The sequence below is a fragment of the Podarcis filfolensis genome (genome assembly GCF_964270895.1).
Source record: "Podarcis filfolensis genome assembly, chromosome: 7".
In the NCBI taxonomy this organism is placed as follows: domain Eukaryota; kingdom Metazoa; phylum Chordata; class Lepidosauria; order Squamata; family Lacertidae; genus Podarcis; species Podarcis filfolensis.
Window position 1 is genome coordinate 53,352,890 of NC_139603.1, and position 18,580 is coordinate 53,371,469.

Below are 18,580 nucleotides of genomic sequence, written 5' to 3' on the forward strand. Positions count from 1 at the left end.
TTAAAGCATATTCAAGGCACATTCAAAGCACATGGCTTCCGCCAAAGAATTAGGGAATGGTAGCTGGGAACAGTTGATCTGTGAAGGGTAAACTACAGTTTCCTGGATTCCTTGGGGGAAGACATATGTTTTAAGTGTGTGTTGAATGTACTTTAAACATGTTGTGTGGGTGCAATGTCTGACTAGTTCAGAGCTGGGGAATATTTTTCAGGCCAAGGTCTGAAATTTCCCCATGGGGAATATTCCAGAAACCACATGCCAGTTTGCGGGTAGGCCATAGGGAAAAAGTGGCTGGACAAATGGATGCCATGTTTATATAGTACATGATATTCCAGCTGTGCAAAAGCCAGAGGATTCTTTGCCTTCCAACCTGACCACCCTCACATTTCTCCATCTAGGGAAGCAAGAGGCATTATCATAGTTCAAGGACACCTTTCATCCTGGCAAAAGCACTTGATGAGGATGCAGAAAAGGGTTGATGAGGGGTGTGACCTAGGGAGAGTCCCAACAGCCAGATAGAAAGGCCTGGAAGGACACATTTAGCCCTGGACTAGTTGGTTGGGTCACCCTTGGAACAACAACAAAAAATCCTTTATATGAAAGCATTTAGAATGTAAAAATAGAAAATGTTGCCACTGCTATTAAAACAACAACAGAAAAGTCTAATTACTATTCTGGTGTGACAAAATACCCCTTGCTAAGTGAAATGTTCTGTTGTAGCAAAATGATAAGATATGTTAAAATACATGGGAGAATTCTACACATATTTGCAAGTAAAGCTTTGTTAGCTTAATCCTACCAGTCTTTGTGGAATTTAGAGATAACAGCTTGGACCTATTTAAGCCATTGATTTTTGGCAAGATTTACTGCTGGTTGCTTTTGTTAAAACCTCCTTTGTGACTTTATAGAAATGAGGACTGCATTATTGTTGTGATCATAAGCGAGCATTTACTTCTGCCTCCTTATTTCCAGATTGCTGTCAGAATGAGTGAAACGCCTTCAACCAACTACTCAATGATTCAGCCCCGTACTTCAGGGAGTGAACAGTCTTTGTCTGTTCGTCCTTTCAATGTCACCGAACCTGTTGTGGCCAAACGGATCTGCTTTTACAAGAGTGGCGACCCTCAGTTTAATGGGGTAAAAATGGTGGTCAATAACCGCTCTTTCAAATCATTTGATGCCTTGCTTGACAACTTGTCAAAAAGAGTTCCATTGCCTTTTGGGGTGAGAAATATCACTACACCACGAGGGATACACAGTGTCAATAATTTGGAAGACCTTGAAGATGGCAAGTCATACATCTGTTCCCAACAGAGAAAAGTCAAGCCCATCAACCTGGAGAAGGCCAGTAGAAAGCCATTGCCATGGCAGATCAGCAGGCCAGTCAGTGCTCGCCGCAGAGCTGTACAGTTAGCTAGAGAGGGTGAAGGTGGTGTGTTCCAGCAAGGAAGCACTGCCAGACTCAGTAACCCTAAGAAGCTGCTTGTTTTCAAAAATGGCAATGTAAGAATCCGGCGCACTGTTGTCTTGGGTAAGAAGAACACACAAAGCTTTGAGGCCTTTCTGGACCACATCAGTGAGCTAATGCAGTACCCTGTTGTGAAATTGTACATGACAGATGGGAGAAAGGTAAGAATATAAGAAGATACTCTGAAATATTTATCTTTGGGCAGGTGGTCTTAGGGCTGGTTTACACATAACTGCAACATTAAGTGATGATATGAATGAGCCATTGCAGAGGTGATGTGATAGGTAGAACATTCACATCAAACATCATATCAAACAAAATGCTTGCTTAAATAGAGCTGCTTCCCATTGTCAGCCATCAGTGTACAGCTATTAAGTTATGAGATCAAGTGATCAGAGACCAGATCATGTGGCAGGGGGAGGTAAGCAGTTACCTTAACAAAATATACAAATTCCAACCCACAACTTCCCCAGTTTTTGCTAGATCATGATTCCGTTTTCCTTTCTAAACAGATACTACATATGGCATCAATTGCATTGCTCCAAAACACTTTGTGGTTAAAAAAACCTAATTGCAGGCAGTCCACTTTTAATTGGGAATGCAGTGTGCAGGGAGGGGAGATGTAACGCTTGTCGCTTTGGAATAATGACAATTCATCTCCATTCTCTGGGGGCAGGACTCATATTAGCATGAATGGGACCATTTCCCCTAAGCCTAATGGTGGCTTGTGGGCAAGGAATTAGACTCCCATCCCTGTGCACTGTGTTGTCAATTAAAACTGGCCCTATGCCTGTAATAACATTTAGCATAAGAAAAAGTGATTTCCAGTGACACACTTAGCATCACAAGTCATTAGACCATTAGGTTCTACTGCAGGAGGATGTGGTATGCTTCAGATGCTATTGGGCTACAGCTTCCATCACCTCTGATGATTGGCTGTGCTGTCTAGGGCTTATGGAGGGTATGATGTTAGCTGCTCCTGTACTACTGCAGTTATACGGCTTTGTTTTCACCAAAACCATGCTATCTAAAATGTTTCTTATGTTTTTTACACTGGTCAAGAACATCTGCTGCTCTTTAAATTCAAATGGCTGGTGTATGTTGCTTCAGTGCCCTTGTGAGCCACAATAACTGTCTTGCCCTTAAAGGAAAACTTGGCATGGCAGGGAGATGGAAGTGAGAGGAATTTAAGTGCTGGTATCCACGAAGACCTAATTTTCTCTTAAACTGTAGCTTCCTGTTCTAGCATGTAACACTCCTGCTTACTAAGGAGCTTTTAAGGGCACCCACAGGAGTGACCTCAATCGTGCTGCACGCTCTAGCCATGTCATAATCCCTTGAAGCCCTATATTATGTTTAGGCTGCTCATGAGGCATTATTCTATCTCTTTCTGCCAAGAGCTTAAAGGTCCCTGAAGGAAGCGGCGCAACCTTTTATTTTCACTTTTTTTTGGAGGGGGGTAACAGAATTAAAACACAAAAGCAGGTTCTCTAACCCACCTGGGTGGGGTCAAGAAATGTTGGAGGGTCATCTCACTTGGGGAGAAAGCCAGTATTAGAGGGAAGCCACAGTAGCATGTAAGTGTGGGTAACAAAGCAACATTGGGAAGCCGTGTTCTTGAGCAGATAGGTGGGGAATGTGAAACAGAAAATCCGTTGGCAGAGAAAGGGTTATACATCTCCTTCCCCCACCATTCCTTCACTTAAAATGACAGCCTCCCATGGCTTTTTTTTATTTAAAGAAAAGAGTTGAGGCTTCATAACATGCATCAGTGTGTAACATGTCAGTTTGCCTCTCATCGTTTTTATATGCTACCATGCAGAGTTTTAAAATTTGAAAAGTGATGTCCCCACATTTGAAATCTAAGGTTGAGGGGAAAGCCATTGTGAAGCTACGGCATGGTCAGAGAATCCCAGTACTGCACACTTTGAGTTCCTGCAACAGACTTTCCTATTTACTCCAATGAAGTGCTTCAAGATGTTTCTGTTTTTGAGGATATAAACCCAGTCAATGATGGCTGGAGTACCTTTAATTTTACAAGATCTACAGTCTTGTAGTAAAGCTTTGAAGAAAAGAAAAGAAATATTTCACACCACTTTTTCAAATAGAAATTGTAATGTGGAACTGTTGTGGCCATGAACAAGACAGACATTTGTTATTATTTAAGACTGTAAAATTTCACAGAAGACATATTGATAGCTACATCTATTTCTTTACCTTCTCAAATATATACTAATATCAAATTTAAGTACTGAGTTGTGACAGCTATGTTGCCAAAATGATGAAATAAGAGAGGTAATATTATGCTCAGGAACATCAAGGTTTGAAAAGTAGAAAATTAATTTTTGGAAGGGGTGAAATTAAAGGGGCAAAAAGTGCCACACACCAATAGCAGCCCAATGAGGACTGAGCATCTTCAAGTAACCTCAGAATGTTGTTTGGAGTTGGGACAGATTGGCAGATAAAAACAAAAACAGAGAGGAGAAGATGTGAAGGATTAGCATGGGTGGATGACTAGAACACTGAACAGGACTTTCCATCCATGCCTCATTTTGTTGCAGCTCTCCTTTGGGTTTTCTAAAGGTGTCAAGTGCTCATAGAAGCATGGCTTTTAATCAAAATCCTGGACCACAGAATGATGATTTTCTTTTTCACAATAAGAAACCTTGTCTGCTGTTTCTCTTTCAGGTCCCCAACCTTCAAGCTCTAATACTCTGCTCTGGAGCTGTTGTAGCTGCAGGAAGAGAGCCCTTCAAAGCAGCTAATTATGATCCTCGTCGGTATTCACTACCTAGTAAACTGCCTGGGGTCTCCAGTCGTGTATACCCCAGAACAAATGCCAAGTCGGAGGGTAGAAAAAGTAAGTGTCTTTAATGATTCTCAGTTCCAATTTCCTTCTCCCTCTTTTATTATTCTATAAAATGAAATGGCAAAAAGGAATGATCTGCCTAGATATCAGTATATTAAAAAAAGGCCAGTTAAACCATTTACAGACTCCCTAGCCAAATCCTCACAAATGAGGAAAATGAAAGAGCCTGAGGGAAGGGGAGAATATTAAGCACCAGCAGTCTCTGTTATTCCTCTAAATATGAAGGTTTTGACTATATTAAAACCATCATTATCTATTAACAGCACATTCATCTTTTAACTCACCTGTTATAAATCAGTTATTTTCAGTGTTAGTCCAAGTCAGAACACACCCATTGAGATTAATGGACATAGCTAACTTAGGTTCATTTCAGTGGGTCTACTCTGAGTGCACTTTAGTTTGCTACAACGCTTCCTCTCCAATGTGAGTACTCTAATTTAGAAAGTAATGAAGTTACATTTTATGTTCATTTCCAGTTGCTGTAGCATGAATGCCACCCTTTGTCATGAAAAGTAAAACTAAGTAAGACTGGGTACACACTAATTTATTTGCAGCACAAAAAATGTAGTTTTTCTCAACTGGGAATCATTCATGCTCAGTGCTTTTCTTCTAGAAAAAAAAGGTGCCGGTACTGCACACACCCAGAAAAAAAGCACTGTTCATGCTTGTCCTCAACATGCTGCTTTCAATCTAGATTGAATCTAGAATCTGCTCTCCAAAAGGTTGGGTGTGGTTACTTGAAACCTATTTGAAAATTCTCTCCTTGATTAGGTTATCCATGCCTTTTCCTCCCTGCACATGTGCCAAGTGAAAGAAAAAGAGGTCATGGCAACCTTAATATATGCCTACCCACAGTGACATTGGGCAGGTCTGGACTCATCCACCGCAATTGCCAGGACCATCTACATCTCTTTTCAAATGTCGTGTGTACATAGCCTAACTCATGATTCATGACATGAATCTAAACCAGGAGTGGGGAACTTTTTTGCCTCCATGGGCCCTGCCCTGTTCATTTTAAGCCACACATGAATGCCTGAGTAGGGTGTATGATACCCACAGACAAAAGTCAACAAAAATGTAATGAAAAATAAATAAATAAATAAGCATTGCATCAACACATATTGCACTTCGGCATTTTAGTAGGAAGAAGAGTTTGGATTTGATATCCCGCTTTATCACTACCCGAAGGAGTCTCAAAGCGGTTAACATTCTCCTTTCCCTTCCTCCCCCACAACAAACACTCTATGAGGTGAGTGGGGCTGAGAGACTTCAAGGTCACCCAGCAGCTGCATGTGGAGGAGCGGAGACGCGAACCCGGTTCATCAGATTACGAGTCTACTGCTCTTAACCACTACATCACACTGGCTCCCAGACGTAAAATAGAAATCAACTTTGTCTCAGCAGCAATTTACTCATTCAACTAGATCATCTTCAGAGACCCTGTTTTATATTCTGCTGCTCTCTGAGGTGGTGAGAGGGGCTACCTTCTCAGTGGTGACACCTGGAGTATGGAATTCCCCCTCAGAGATAGACAGAAACAGACACACACCCAGCTCCCTCACTAGTGGAGTTCAGATGGCAAGTTGTTCCTGCTATTTTTCAGGGCATTTAGAATAGCACATAACTAGTTGTTGCCTTTGTGTCCTTATCTTGTTCTGTTGTTTTATTGCTTCTGGTTCTATGATTGTCTTGTTTTGGTTCATACTGATGTTAAGCCATGTAATGATTCTTTTGGATACAAGAATAGATATTTCAAAAAAATAATATAAGTAAACAAGCAAAAATATATGAAACATGCTAATAGGGTTGTTAAAGACTATCATTAAAACAGAGAAGAGTCCTGTAGTGTCTTAGGCTGCAATCCTAACCACACTTACCTGGGAGTAAACCCAACTGAATTCAATAGCACTTACTTCTAAGTAAACATTGTTAGTCTTGCACTGTTAATGACTAACAAATGCATTTGTTTGTGTTTATAATTTTGAGTCTAGGATATCAGTGACTAAATTCTGTTATTGTTGAAGACACTGTTATATGCAGTAGTTGTTTTCCTGGAAGTGGTAGTGCTTGTAACACCAGCACTCTAGGAACTGTATTGGTTCCCTAATGCCCTTTAAGCACAGTCTAATACACTGTTTAAAAAATCATTCCCATCTCTTACTATAATCTCTAAAATCCACTGACCATCCGCGATGCACATAGTTAGGAAAACAAGGGCATGCAGAGGGATGTTCTGAGTGAGTGTATCAAAACTCATGAACTCTCTCCTTGCCAAAGTCTGAAGAATGGTTGGAAACATTGCTAGCAGCACTTGTTATTTGTTCATATGAACTCTCTGTTTAGACTGTGGTTAAGCAATTTTTATTCTATTTACAATGACGCAGTGTATAAATTATGTTTAATTCAATAAATGAATTGGAACTTTCAAAAATGATGGTAAATGCTGTCATTGTGAAGAAAACATGATTAGGCATCATGAAACTTCCTTCCACACCATCATGCATAGAATTGCACACTGCACACCTGCTTAATCTTAAAAGGCTAAAATTTGAAATCCCTGGTTTATTTCTGGCCAAAATATCTGTCATTGTTAATATTTAAGACTATGCATAAACCTAGTAAATATTTGTCTATTCTTTGCTGCTCTTTTTTTTTTTTAACTAGGTGATAGTAGCTGATGTGTCTGGACAGATATCTCATTTCTCCCTACTATTTAAGCTATACAGGTTTTCACTGTTTCAAGTTTTAGCCTTTTAACCAGCGGGGCTGACCATTTATTACTAATGTTTTATATAACTAGATCCCTTCCCAATGCTATTTTATCTGAATGTTTTTGTACTAACAACCTTCTTTTTGTGTTTTCTCTTGTCTCTTTCCTACCTGTCTGCTGCCTCTGTCCCTGGATGGTTATTTCTGCTGACTGTCTTCTGCACTTTCCATCTAATCTTATCATTTGGGGTGTTTTCAATAAATTACTTGAAAGTGAGTGTACAGATAGACTCAAGCTCCCGATCACAGATGTTTTCTGCTTCTTCTTCTAAAGGCTACAGTAATGATAACAACTCAGAGTCTTCTTACATACCTAATATTGACACAAGCTTAGCAGAAAATCATTCACATACTGGGGAAGATTTCTCTTTGGTGCCCCCTGAAGATGACATTGAGAAGTCTGTTCATCTTAATCAAGATGGCAGCATGACAGTTGAGATGAGAGTTCGATTCAACATAAAAGAAGAGGAAACTATAAAATGGACGACCACAGTTAGCCGTGCTGGCACCTCTGCAGTTGTTGCAGAAGATGAGTCATGTGGAAAAAATGCAGAAAACTTCAACAGGGCTGAAGATGATGTCTCACTGCAGCCCATCAACACAGAAGTGATCAGTCAAGATATTTCATGTGGAACAGAAGCTAGCAATTATGACATCTGGCAGAATTCTTCTGTGAACGTAGATATGAGCCAGGCAAAGAATGATAAGATCAAACCTTTTTATAGACCACCTACTCCTGGGCCTAGAAGAGTCAAGCAAAAGAAATCCTTGGTTGAAAGTGTAACTGTGGTATCTGACACAGCAGTCCAAAAAAAGATGGTTGGGCAGTATTCTTACAGCGAAGAAATGGACAATGGTGATACCAAATCTGAATATTGCCTGGTCACTCACTCTAGCAGTAAAACATCAAGTGTTACCACACCAAAACTAAGTGAAATTTGTAGCAATCATACGCTGAATCAATCTCAGGATGACCAGACAGAGGAAGAAACATCAAACAAAGTCACAATTAAAAAGTCCAATGCCTTGCCTTGTGAGGATGGCTTATTACAGAACGTTTTGGAGAAATCAGTTGCAGAGGAAGGCTTAGATAACAATTTAACATCTGGTTATGATTCTAGCATCAGCCATGCTCAATCTTCTCTAAAGAAATCCCATGCAACTGGACTGCCTTTGCTTAATCAAAGTGATCAAACTGGAAGGGAAGTAGGCAGCTTCAACAGCCACCCCGAATTATCTCAGTCAAGAAGTGAGGAGGTGATATGCAACCAGTGCAAGAGATTGCCTTCTTCTCAAACTTCCATACATGATTCACCTCCTGGGAGCAGTGAAACAGTATGCAAGTGTACTCAAATATCTCCCCCGGTAACAGAATCTTCTTCTATCACTGTCAAGAACTCAGCAACTCATCTCTCTGATGGAAGCCAAGCTGCATCTTCCAGTAGTAAAAAGAAGAGCAAGAAGAAAAAGAAGAAAAAGAGAAAATCTTCCTCTGATATTGTGGAACAAGGCACCGCTTTTCCACAGAACTTGCATGATATATCAGCCGAAGCAACCCCTGAGAATGATGTGAAGACTTGTGAGATGCATATCACAAGAGAAAGTGCACCACATTCTTCTCCTCAAATCACAGTTCATAAAAGAGTGCTTGCTTTGCCTGTTGCCAACTTAGAAGGTTCTAATAAAGGCTTAGGTCTTAAAGAAGATTTATATAGTCAAGTTTCTAAGAAATCCCAGAAAAATGAATTAGAATCTAACCTGAAGCAAAATCTAAATAGACAGTTGCCTAAGCTAAAAGCCAAATCAGACAAAAAACCTCACTTGAAAGCAGAAGAAGTGTTAATGGCTAAAGATCACCCTAAAAATGAAATTGAACAGATTAAAGAAGGTACATGTGACACAGCTAATGTAACAGAACAAACACCAGGTTGCATAGTTTCATGGAAGCCATTGACTGATACAGGAAGTGGTCCTAAGGCTGAAAAAGAAAAGAGGGTAACTTCTGCCAAATCACACAAATCATCATTGAAACATAAAAAAGTAAAAAAGAATAAAAAACCTGAAAGTGCTTCAGGTAGTAAAGTCCCTGTGTTGGATGAGACTAGAACATTGGATTCTTTGAGGAATGCAGCCTTGACAAATGAGATTGCAGAACTTTCTCTTGAAAGCTATGTCCAAAACTGGTTGCAGAACATATTCCCAAATGCTGCAATGCCTGAAAAGCATTTACCTCCCATAAATTCAAATAACAGAACAATGCATCAGTTGTCTGTCAAGTCTTTTTCAGATAAAGAAAGTCAGTTAGTAGGAAAGAATGCGTGCCTATCAGGGAATAAAAATATTAGTGAAAGTAAACTATCCAATGGTACATTAAATCATCTCAGTGAACTAGGAACCGTTGAAGAATCAGTTAAAAAATTGTACGAAGGACACATTGGCTGTTTAACAGATGCTGAGGCAAGTTTAATAGAAGAAGCCAAGTATTTATTACAGTCAGATATCCAGAGCAATAATAAACTATCCATGTGTAATATTATACATGAAAATGACAAAAAGAAGGTTCTGTTAGAAACCAGTGATCAAAGGTACATTTCTGAAATTGCTGCCCAGGTTAATGCCAATGGCACCAGTAACATTCTAGGACCTAATATGCAGAAGGATTGTGTCAGTGGTCTGTTGCTGCACCAGCTGAAATCAACAGTGCTCAGTGCTGAAAAGAACCATGTTGGATGCATTACAGACATTTCTTCTTCCTCTCTTCTTGGATCTTCTTCCAATCTCCTCCTTGCTTGGCTCCTTTTACTTAACCTCAAGGAAACTTTGTCCAATATAAATAAAGATGACATGGTACAAACTACCTGTAGCTGTTCAGAAGTATTTACACTCCTGCAGTATTTGAAACAAGTTGCAATTAAAGAGGAAGCTGAAGACCTGAAGACTGCTGTCTCCAATCTTCAGGACTGCACAGCAAACCATTTAATATTCTCCGGAATGCAAATAGAGAAACAGGAACCAACATACCACAAAGAATTTTTTTCTCAAGCTGAAATTAAACATATACCAGTCTTTGAAGAAGAAGGAAAAGTAAACAAGAATTTAACTTTTAAGAATAGGTTGAGTTCTGAGGAAGTTATTGATGCAGAAGTGTTAGCAGGAGAATTGGAGAGGTCTAGTGGGGAGGAGGGGGAGGAGAACTGCAGTACTCCAGTAGAGAATTCAGATCTAAATGATTTGGATGTTCATGATGAAATGCAAAATTTGAACTGCATTAATGCTGACTTGAATAGCTGTGGCTTGGCTTCAAATGAGGATCTGCCTACAGAAAATGAACAAAGTTCATTTGAACATAGCTCATTTCAAGGCACACAGGAAAAAACCACAGATACATCATTTAATAATGAAGAATCAGAGATATCACAAGAACCTAAGTCAAGCACTCACAGCATGACCTCTAATGATAAAGACCACATGTTTGATCTAGAAACTTCAGAGTTAGATGATAAGGAAGTAAAGGGCACAGAAGATTTAAACTGGACCAACTCTGTGTTGTTAAAGGAAAATTCAAGTGAGTGTCTTACTTCCATTGCTGATAATACCACAAATGGTGACATTGTAGAAAATTCTGTACGGGAAGACATGGAGGAAGATGGTACTTGTGAGGAGACTTCAGAACGATTGTCTACACCATCACCATTATCTTTTTGTTATGAATCTAAGCAAATTCCAGGAGAAGAGGAACAGGTGTCCCGAGTAAAACTGATAGTAAAGGAACTTGAGGGTGGATCCTACTCAAATTCTTCTTTGGAATTCAAAAAATGCCTGAAAAGTCCTGCCACTTCTGACTTGTCAGATTATCGACCAGAAACTGATGAAAGTGATTACAATGTTAGGCATTCCAGTGACTTGACGAATGAAAGTGTAGATGAAGCAATATATGAAAAAGAGTACAACAAAGGGTATGTGAAAAGAACTATTGAGAGACTTTATGGTAAAGCCGAAGCTTCCTTTAAGTCCCCTTCTAAGCTTGATCCTCCATATTTGACTCAAACGCTACAAGGAAATGCTGTAGAAGAACCCTGTCATGATGTAATGGAGGGAGCTCCTTCGTTGTGTCAAAAGAATCATACCTGGCTGGATGAATTTGCATCACCTAAAATCCCAGAAGATTTAAACGCAAACAATGACATGTGGGAAAAAGAAAATGCTACCTTGCCAGCACCACAGTTTAGTCTTAATGGGGAAGAAGCATATTATAATGATGACTGTTCAGTGGAATACACAAACCAGCACTGCCAAGCTAGGGAACACATTGCTGAAGATGAAGGAGTACTGATTGATAAAGGAAAATGGCTTCTTAAGGAGAACCATTTAATAAGGAGGTCACCACCTGAGAACTCTGGAATGTATGGCAATGCAGAGACAACATCGGCCGACACAGCATTTGACAATCACAGTGATGAAATTCCGTATTCACATTTTGGGAATCTGAATCTCCGGCCGCCACTCAAAGAAATATCATCTTCTGAACTTGAAGACATGGCTAAGCCATATGACAATGGATGCAACTACTTCAACATGCCTCATAACAGTGATTCGGATCCATTTCCTGATACTTTAAGTATACAAAGCAGAAACAACCAGTGTAGTAGCTCCTTGCTTTTTGAGGCAGCATATAACAGTTCCACACAATTTTATACAGAAGTGAAAAGTAATTCCCCAGCTCTTACTTCTGTAGAATTTAGATTACCAGACAATAAGGTGCATCCTGCAGAACAGTCTTCAAATGATGAGCCAATTCAAACCCAACCAATAAGCAACACTCATTCAAGCAGGAATAGCCGTGAAGATCAAGACTCGCTGGATAAGCTCCATGCTATCTGTGGACAACATTGTCCAATATTGACAGCCATCATAAAGCCAACTAATGAGGAGATCAGAGGATGTGCTTACCAAAAAGCCTCCGATGTTGAGAACCAAGTGGGGTCACATTTGTTAACAAATACTCCATATTTCGTATGGCAAGGCAAAAATATAACTGGACTTTACAAATATCACACAGACCTGAAGAACAGCAGCATTAATAACATTGCAAATAATATTTTTAACAGACTCTATGCTGACAATACTTTAGATTTCATGAATGGCAGTACTTTCAGTTTACTTGTGTCAGCAGCACTGAAAGAAAATCAAGGTTTAAAGAAATTATATGTCACAGAAAATATTGATGTAGGCACACAGGAGATCAACAGTCATGAAAATAATGCCAGTAGTGATGCATTCAGTGAGATAACAGTGGAGCAGAATAATAATTTATCTGTACTGCAGAACTCAAAAGATAAGGGAAACAAAATGGTTGCAGAGAAACCTACTTCTTCATTAGCAGATGTAACAGAAGGCTGCAAACATGAAAAGTTTCACCATCATGAGGCACTCTTAAATAGTACTGGCTTGAAAGTAACTGTAAACTTGGAAGGTGAAAATACCCTCAGTATCAAAGAAGAAACTTCACCTTATGTAAAAGAAGATGAAAGTGACAATGAGTATTCAGACTCCGAAAAAAGTTATTAAGAATTATATAGCACTGCCTATATATTAAAACAAAACAAAACCACAAATGATAAAGACAGTGAATTTATGCCCTGGTTTGAGGAATACATATTCCTAATTTCTTATTAATAATTCTTCTGTGAAAAGGTTTTTTTTTGTTCTTGTTTGTTTTTCTCACTCTTGTTACATATTTTCCTTAACAAATGCAAAATAACATTACATAAATTTTGTGCATGAGAAACTATGGAAATATTAGTTAATAATGTTTTTTGTGATGGTTGATTAAACTCATGGCCCATATTATTGAACATTAGAAATGCAGCCCATTATGCTAGCATGGACAGGGAGTAGGCCTGATATTAAGTTTATTTTATTAGAGAGGCCATTTGTGATCATTTTATTTATTGTTATTTTTCTCTAAACTGCAAGTGTAATTAACTTACCTGAAAAAACTGTTAAGTTTACATTTCTAAATCTTCATAATTATTCTTATCATAGTTTATAATTATAATTTGTCCAGTGAAATACTTTGGAGATCTGTATACAGAACATTTTAGTTTTACAAAACAGGTGTTAAAGATACTTTTTCTAACAAACTGTAAAAACAATATTGTATATTGAATGTATATTGAAATGGGCAACAGTAAGTATTGCAATTATAGGCAATATTCTTATGTATGATGTCGGTGAACTTTACACTTGTGTTCTATACACTGAGAAACTTAGAAAATACACAAAGGCATGATTCTAAGAAGGGCTAACTGATCTCATTTATGTATGTAACCAAGCCACTCTCTAGTTTTGTTGGGTTTTTTTTTTTTTACCAAGTTTGCCCTCTGTCTTAATGAATATAAAATCAGACACTAGTTAGTCTTCAATTACGGAGACTACCCTAGAATGGTCAAAAAATGAAAACATATACATTACCACTTCTGTTGCATTTCTACTGGAGATAATCGTGATAGAAACTACTAGTCTAACATTGCAATAGCTAAATGTAGCTAGTGTAATAGAACTTGGTTCATATTTCTGAAAGCCCGAAGGCAGCTATTATTATTATTATTATTATTATTATTATTATTATTATTATTATTTTATTATTAATTTCTATACCCCACTTCATCTGAGGATCACAGGATGGTTTACAATATAAAAACACAAAAGACGTAACATAGCAACAAACAAAAACAATACCGCCCCACAATTTAAAAGGCCATAGATTATTTAATTAGCCAAATGTCTTCGATAAAAAGAATGTTTATGTCTGACATCTAAAGATATGTAACATGGGCACCAGGTGAGCCTCCCTTGGGAGAGCATTCCACAAACTGGGAGCCAATGCAGAAAAAGGCCATTTTCATGTTGCCATCCTCCAGACCTCTTGTGGAAGAAGCACACAAAGAGCCTCAGATGATGATTTCAGAGTCTAGGTCGGTTCTTATGGAAGAGGCAGTCTTTGAGGTACTGTGGTTTAGGGAAGTTTTTAATGTTTAATGTTGTATTGTGTTTTTAATATTTGATTGGGAGCCGCCCAGAGTGGCTGCCAGATGAGCAGGGTATAAATAAATTATTATTATTATTATTATTATTATTATTATTATTATTATTATTAGCTCCTGAGCCATTTAAGGCTTTATAGGTCAAAACCAGCACTCTGAATTTGGCCTGGATTGGTGTAATGTGGCTACTGAATTCTGCACCAGCTGAAGTTTCTGAACTGTCTTCAGATGCAGCCTCATGTATAATGTATTGCAGTAATCTAACCTAGAGGTTACCAGAGCCCAGATGACAGAAGTTATGCTATCCCTAACCAGATACAGTTTCACTAGCCAAAGCTAGTGGCAGGCACTGGATGGAGTTTCACTTTATTGGCTCTCATTTGGTCCATTTCTGAGGGAGGACAATGCTCTAGCACATCCACTGCCATGCCTGTAGATGTAAAGGTAGAGCTGTGTGTCATCAGCATATACTGTAGCTGACAATATAGTCCCAAACTCCTGATGACCCCACTCAGTGGTTTCATGTAGATGTTAAACAGCATGGGGACAAAAATCAAACCTTGAGGAAGCCCGCACTGAAGACTATGTGTTTTTTCTACAGATACTTGGCTGTTATACATTGTTTCAAAGCAATAGCTATCATTACCCTTGTATTTGTGTTTCTATGATAATGAATCTGTATTATGAACAATAAAGTAAGCTAAAAGAACAGCCCTTTGTTATTGGAGAAAAATGGAAGATTGCTGAACAGCCTGACCTCAATCTTTATCTTGTATAATTAATGAAAGCATAATGGATGACAACACCAGTCTTGGAGATATTACATATATGTTGTACTAATTTTTGAAACCAATTTGTAAAGGAATAATTATTGTAACACAATACAGCATTTATTTAATCTATCCTCACAATCCCTGAAGCAGGCTTTCACAATAACATTTGCAGTTTATGGATAGAAAACTGACTCTGAGGGAAGGTGATTCATCCAGAGACCAACCAGAGGGTTCATGATTAAACATGTATTTGAAGTTGCATGTTCAACCCAATGGGCTGTAAATGTTGCTGCCAATGCACAAATGGAATGGTTTTTCAGTCACACAACAGGACCTCACTTTCTTCTCATGCCCCTGCATTACCTTGCACTCCCTCAAAACCTGCTCGTTAGGGTTGGGGGGATCCTCTGAAAAAGATTGGGGTCTATGTGTTGAATAATGGAAAGCTAACTCCTGTTGCACAAGCAGAGGCCCACTCATATAACATTGAATTCTGTCCAACATCATCCAGACTATGCTGGTTGTATTAGATCAATGTAAGGATGCTGGGTCCATAGAACCAATAAGAAAAGTCTATAATGCAAATTAATTCATGACTGTGTAATCATTTATTAACACTTCAGTGCATTTTATAATAAGTAACTTAGGTAGTGCTAAAACAAACAGAAGGAATTATATATATTATTTTAGAATTTTAAAGATAAACATGTCTCAAAAATTGGGCACACTACAGTTCCCACCACAGATGAAAATTGCTTTTTTGAATGGCCTGTATAGTTACTGAAGCTCGTAAGTGGGAAGAGCCTAGGATGGAGACCTTTGCATAGGGTTCCAACTTGAAGTACCATGAAGTACAACAAACAAACAAAAAAGGTGCATTTTTATCTTGTGAACTGCCCTGAGATGAAGGGTGGTATATAAGTCAGACAAACACAAATTCCATCATGATAATTTTATACACAATATAGTCATGAAGGCTGTAAGTCCCCTGATTGAATGTGAATAGCTGGAAAGTAGAGAAAGGCAAGATGGTAGCTGGCTGGACTGAACTTCAATGGTTGGAACTGGAAGGAGGTCATTTAAGTAGTAGAGCCCAGTCACTCTGTTTTTCATAGCTGGAATGTAGCCTACGGTACAAAGGTAAGTCATGTGCTGCACACACTTTTGGCCTCTGGATTTGTCCACTACTGGCATGTGGTCCTGGAAGGTCACTCGGGAGGGGAAATGGCCCCTGGGTAGAAAAATGTTTCCTACTCTTCTTTTACTCCATCATGAACACATGCATTAACTAATGAGATTGCCTAAAGGTTGCCATTAATGTCTGGAAATTTTCAGATGAAAAACTTGTTTGAAAAATCTGAAGACTTCATTATTAGGGCACAAACTATTTGGACTCCTTAGGAGTAATAACCAATGTGGTGCTTCTGCTATACATATAGTATTTGTGTTATAGAAGTTTCTAAATGTAAATATTGCAGCAAGTGGTTAATGGGTAGTGACTAAATATTGAAAGCATTACATCGTTTCATTTGATAATGCAGAGAATTATTTCTGCTTGACAGAATTGCAGGCCATTATGCACTGATGTTCAGTTCCCTTTCACAGGTGCTATTGCCCCAAAGAACCCATTGTCATTTATCTCTTAACTGCTGATTCTTAAAACCAGTTTCTTCTTTTAATCTCATGGATATTGCTAAATTGGATTAAACAAATGAGCATAATATTCAATTACAACTAGTGAAGAGAATGATTTAATAAAAGCAAAGCTGTACAGGTCTTATTGGTGCTATATTATTAACATTATAAGTCATTATCAAGGCACAAGTACAGGGACAGAATGAGAAAAACTAAATGGCTGCCCGTTGAGTGTTCCTGTTCATTTCATGGATAATTCCTGTAAGGAGAAAATCACTGTAGAAAATCTGTGCTAAAACTGAATGTGATGGAAGACAGCCTCTGAATCTGGCTGTAATAATTGTAAATCTGTGTGACGAAGCAATCTGTGCTGGAATTGGGACAATGGCTATGAGCCATAATGGCTATGCTCAGCCTGCACTGTTGGAGGCAGTATGTTTCTGAATAACACTTGCTGGGAATCACAGTGCTGTTGCTCTCTGGTCCAGCATGTGAGCTTCCCCTAGGCATCTGTTTGGCCACTGTGAGAACAGGAGACCAGACGAGATGGGCCTTTCTCCTGATACGACAGGCCTCTTCTCATGTTCTTATCAACTTCCTTTGGAATCGGGATCCAAAAGGCAATCAAAATCGACCTTGGCGAAGAAAAGAAACTATAAGGCATGAGGAAGAAAGACTGTCTGAGGTTCACGGAAGCATGAGCGTGTTTGTGTGAATGTGTATCATTGAAGCCCTATTGTAGTAGTGGACAGTGTAGTGGAGTAGACCTCTTACCTGACCTGACCTCCTAGGTGAGTCAGTGAAGCTTACTGGGAGGGGGTAAGGCATTGACAAGGGTGTCATGGAGCAAACACACCAGAGGAGCTAATCTGGCACTCCTGCCAGTGCATCTACTGTGTGCCATCCAAGCTGCTGCATCCCCTGTTGCCCTTCCTGCTAGTGAACAGCAGCGACTCACCTAGGAGGTCAGGTGAGCACCTCTGCCCTACGACACCATCTGCTACTGCCTAGTTGAAACCAGAGTGTGGAAAATGGGTATTTCAGGCACAACTTCCAGTAATTTGTGATTACGGTATTTTAAGGAAGGGCAATTCTTACCTGGTGAGAGGCACATCCTAATTTCCATTAATTATAGATTTCTTTATATGTTTCTTTAGCTAGGAAATGGAAGGTAACAGTTTTTACCAGTGACCTACCATCTGCCAGCACCAGCTCACAAGTTTATATTGTACTATATGGGGATCAAAATAATTCAGGAGCTGTCTTTCTATATGGAGAGGAGAAAAAGGTGTTTGAAAGAGGAAATGAAGATACATTCATTGTAAGTTATTAGTATAACAAAATACTGTTTTTTATAAGGATAGCACATGATTAAAAATAAAGAGTTAACTTTTTTTTGTTAAGCAAAGTTTTCATTTCTTTATTGTTAGGTCCAGAACACAGTTCAGTCATTCTCTAGTTGTGTGGAGTGGAAAAGACTATAACAAAAAGTGGTGTACGCTTCTAAAGTAGCTGTTTGTGGTTTTAGGGCTGCCATTCTTTTAGGGTTGCTCCACATAATCCTGTTTACTGAATTATATTATTTGCCACCGTCACATGGCATTTTGAATTTTCAAAAACTGCTTTCACTGCAGATCAGTTGTAATGGATGTTCTAAACATTTTGCCATGGGGAAGCAGTTCTCAACCCACTGGATGGTGTTCAATGACTGCATGCTGTCAGCACAAGATTTCTGCTTCCACGATGTGACTTTTCCATCCCTCTCATTCCACTGCATGCCCTGAACCCTCTCGGTTCTGTTCCAAAAGGTTGGGAAACCCCCTAGAACACATATGGGGGTGCAGGGGGAGGAGATGGGGAGAGCAATATGTTGCATGAACAGAAATCTTTGCATGGACAAAATGTTTATGTAGTGCTACATTGCATACAACCCATGACTTGAATTTAAGGTGGGTAAATAGTAATAATGGGGTTTTCCTGATGGAACTCACTTGTATTCCCAGGGTCAGTTCATGACTTC

At 39.0% G+C, this 18,580-nt stretch overlaps 2 protein-coding genes across 7 annotated transcripts in view; both read left to right on the forward strand.

Moving 5' to 3' along the window:
- Positions 1-18,580, forward strand: part of LOC310766553 (lipoxygenase homology domain-containing protein 1-like) — a 179,568-nt gene that overhangs the window by 20,681 nt on the left and 140,307 nt on the right. For all 6 annotated transcript variants that reach the window (XR_014550246.1, XM_083622817.1, XM_083622819.1 and 3 more), the window contains 3 exons: positions 973-1,629; positions 4,157-4,328; positions 17,718-17,881. Coding sequence is in view for 4 of the 6 variants with exons in the window: in XM_083622817.1 (XP_083478943.1) it covers positions 985-1,629; positions 4,157-4,328; positions 17,718-17,881 (981 nt within the window). In the remaining 2 variants the exon portion in view is untranslated. The remainder of the gene's footprint in view (positions 1-972; positions 1,630-4,156; positions 4,329-17,717; positions 17,882-18,580) is intronic.
- On the forward strand, positions 5,761-12,728 carry LOC310766555 (oxygen-regulated protein 1-like). The gene has a single exon (XM_083622827.1). It carries the CDS (start codon positions 7,149-7,151, stop codon positions 12,672-12,674), a length of 5,526 nt encoding a protein of 1,841 aa, XP_083478953.1. The 5' UTR covers positions 5,761-7,148; the 3' UTR covers positions 12,675-12,728.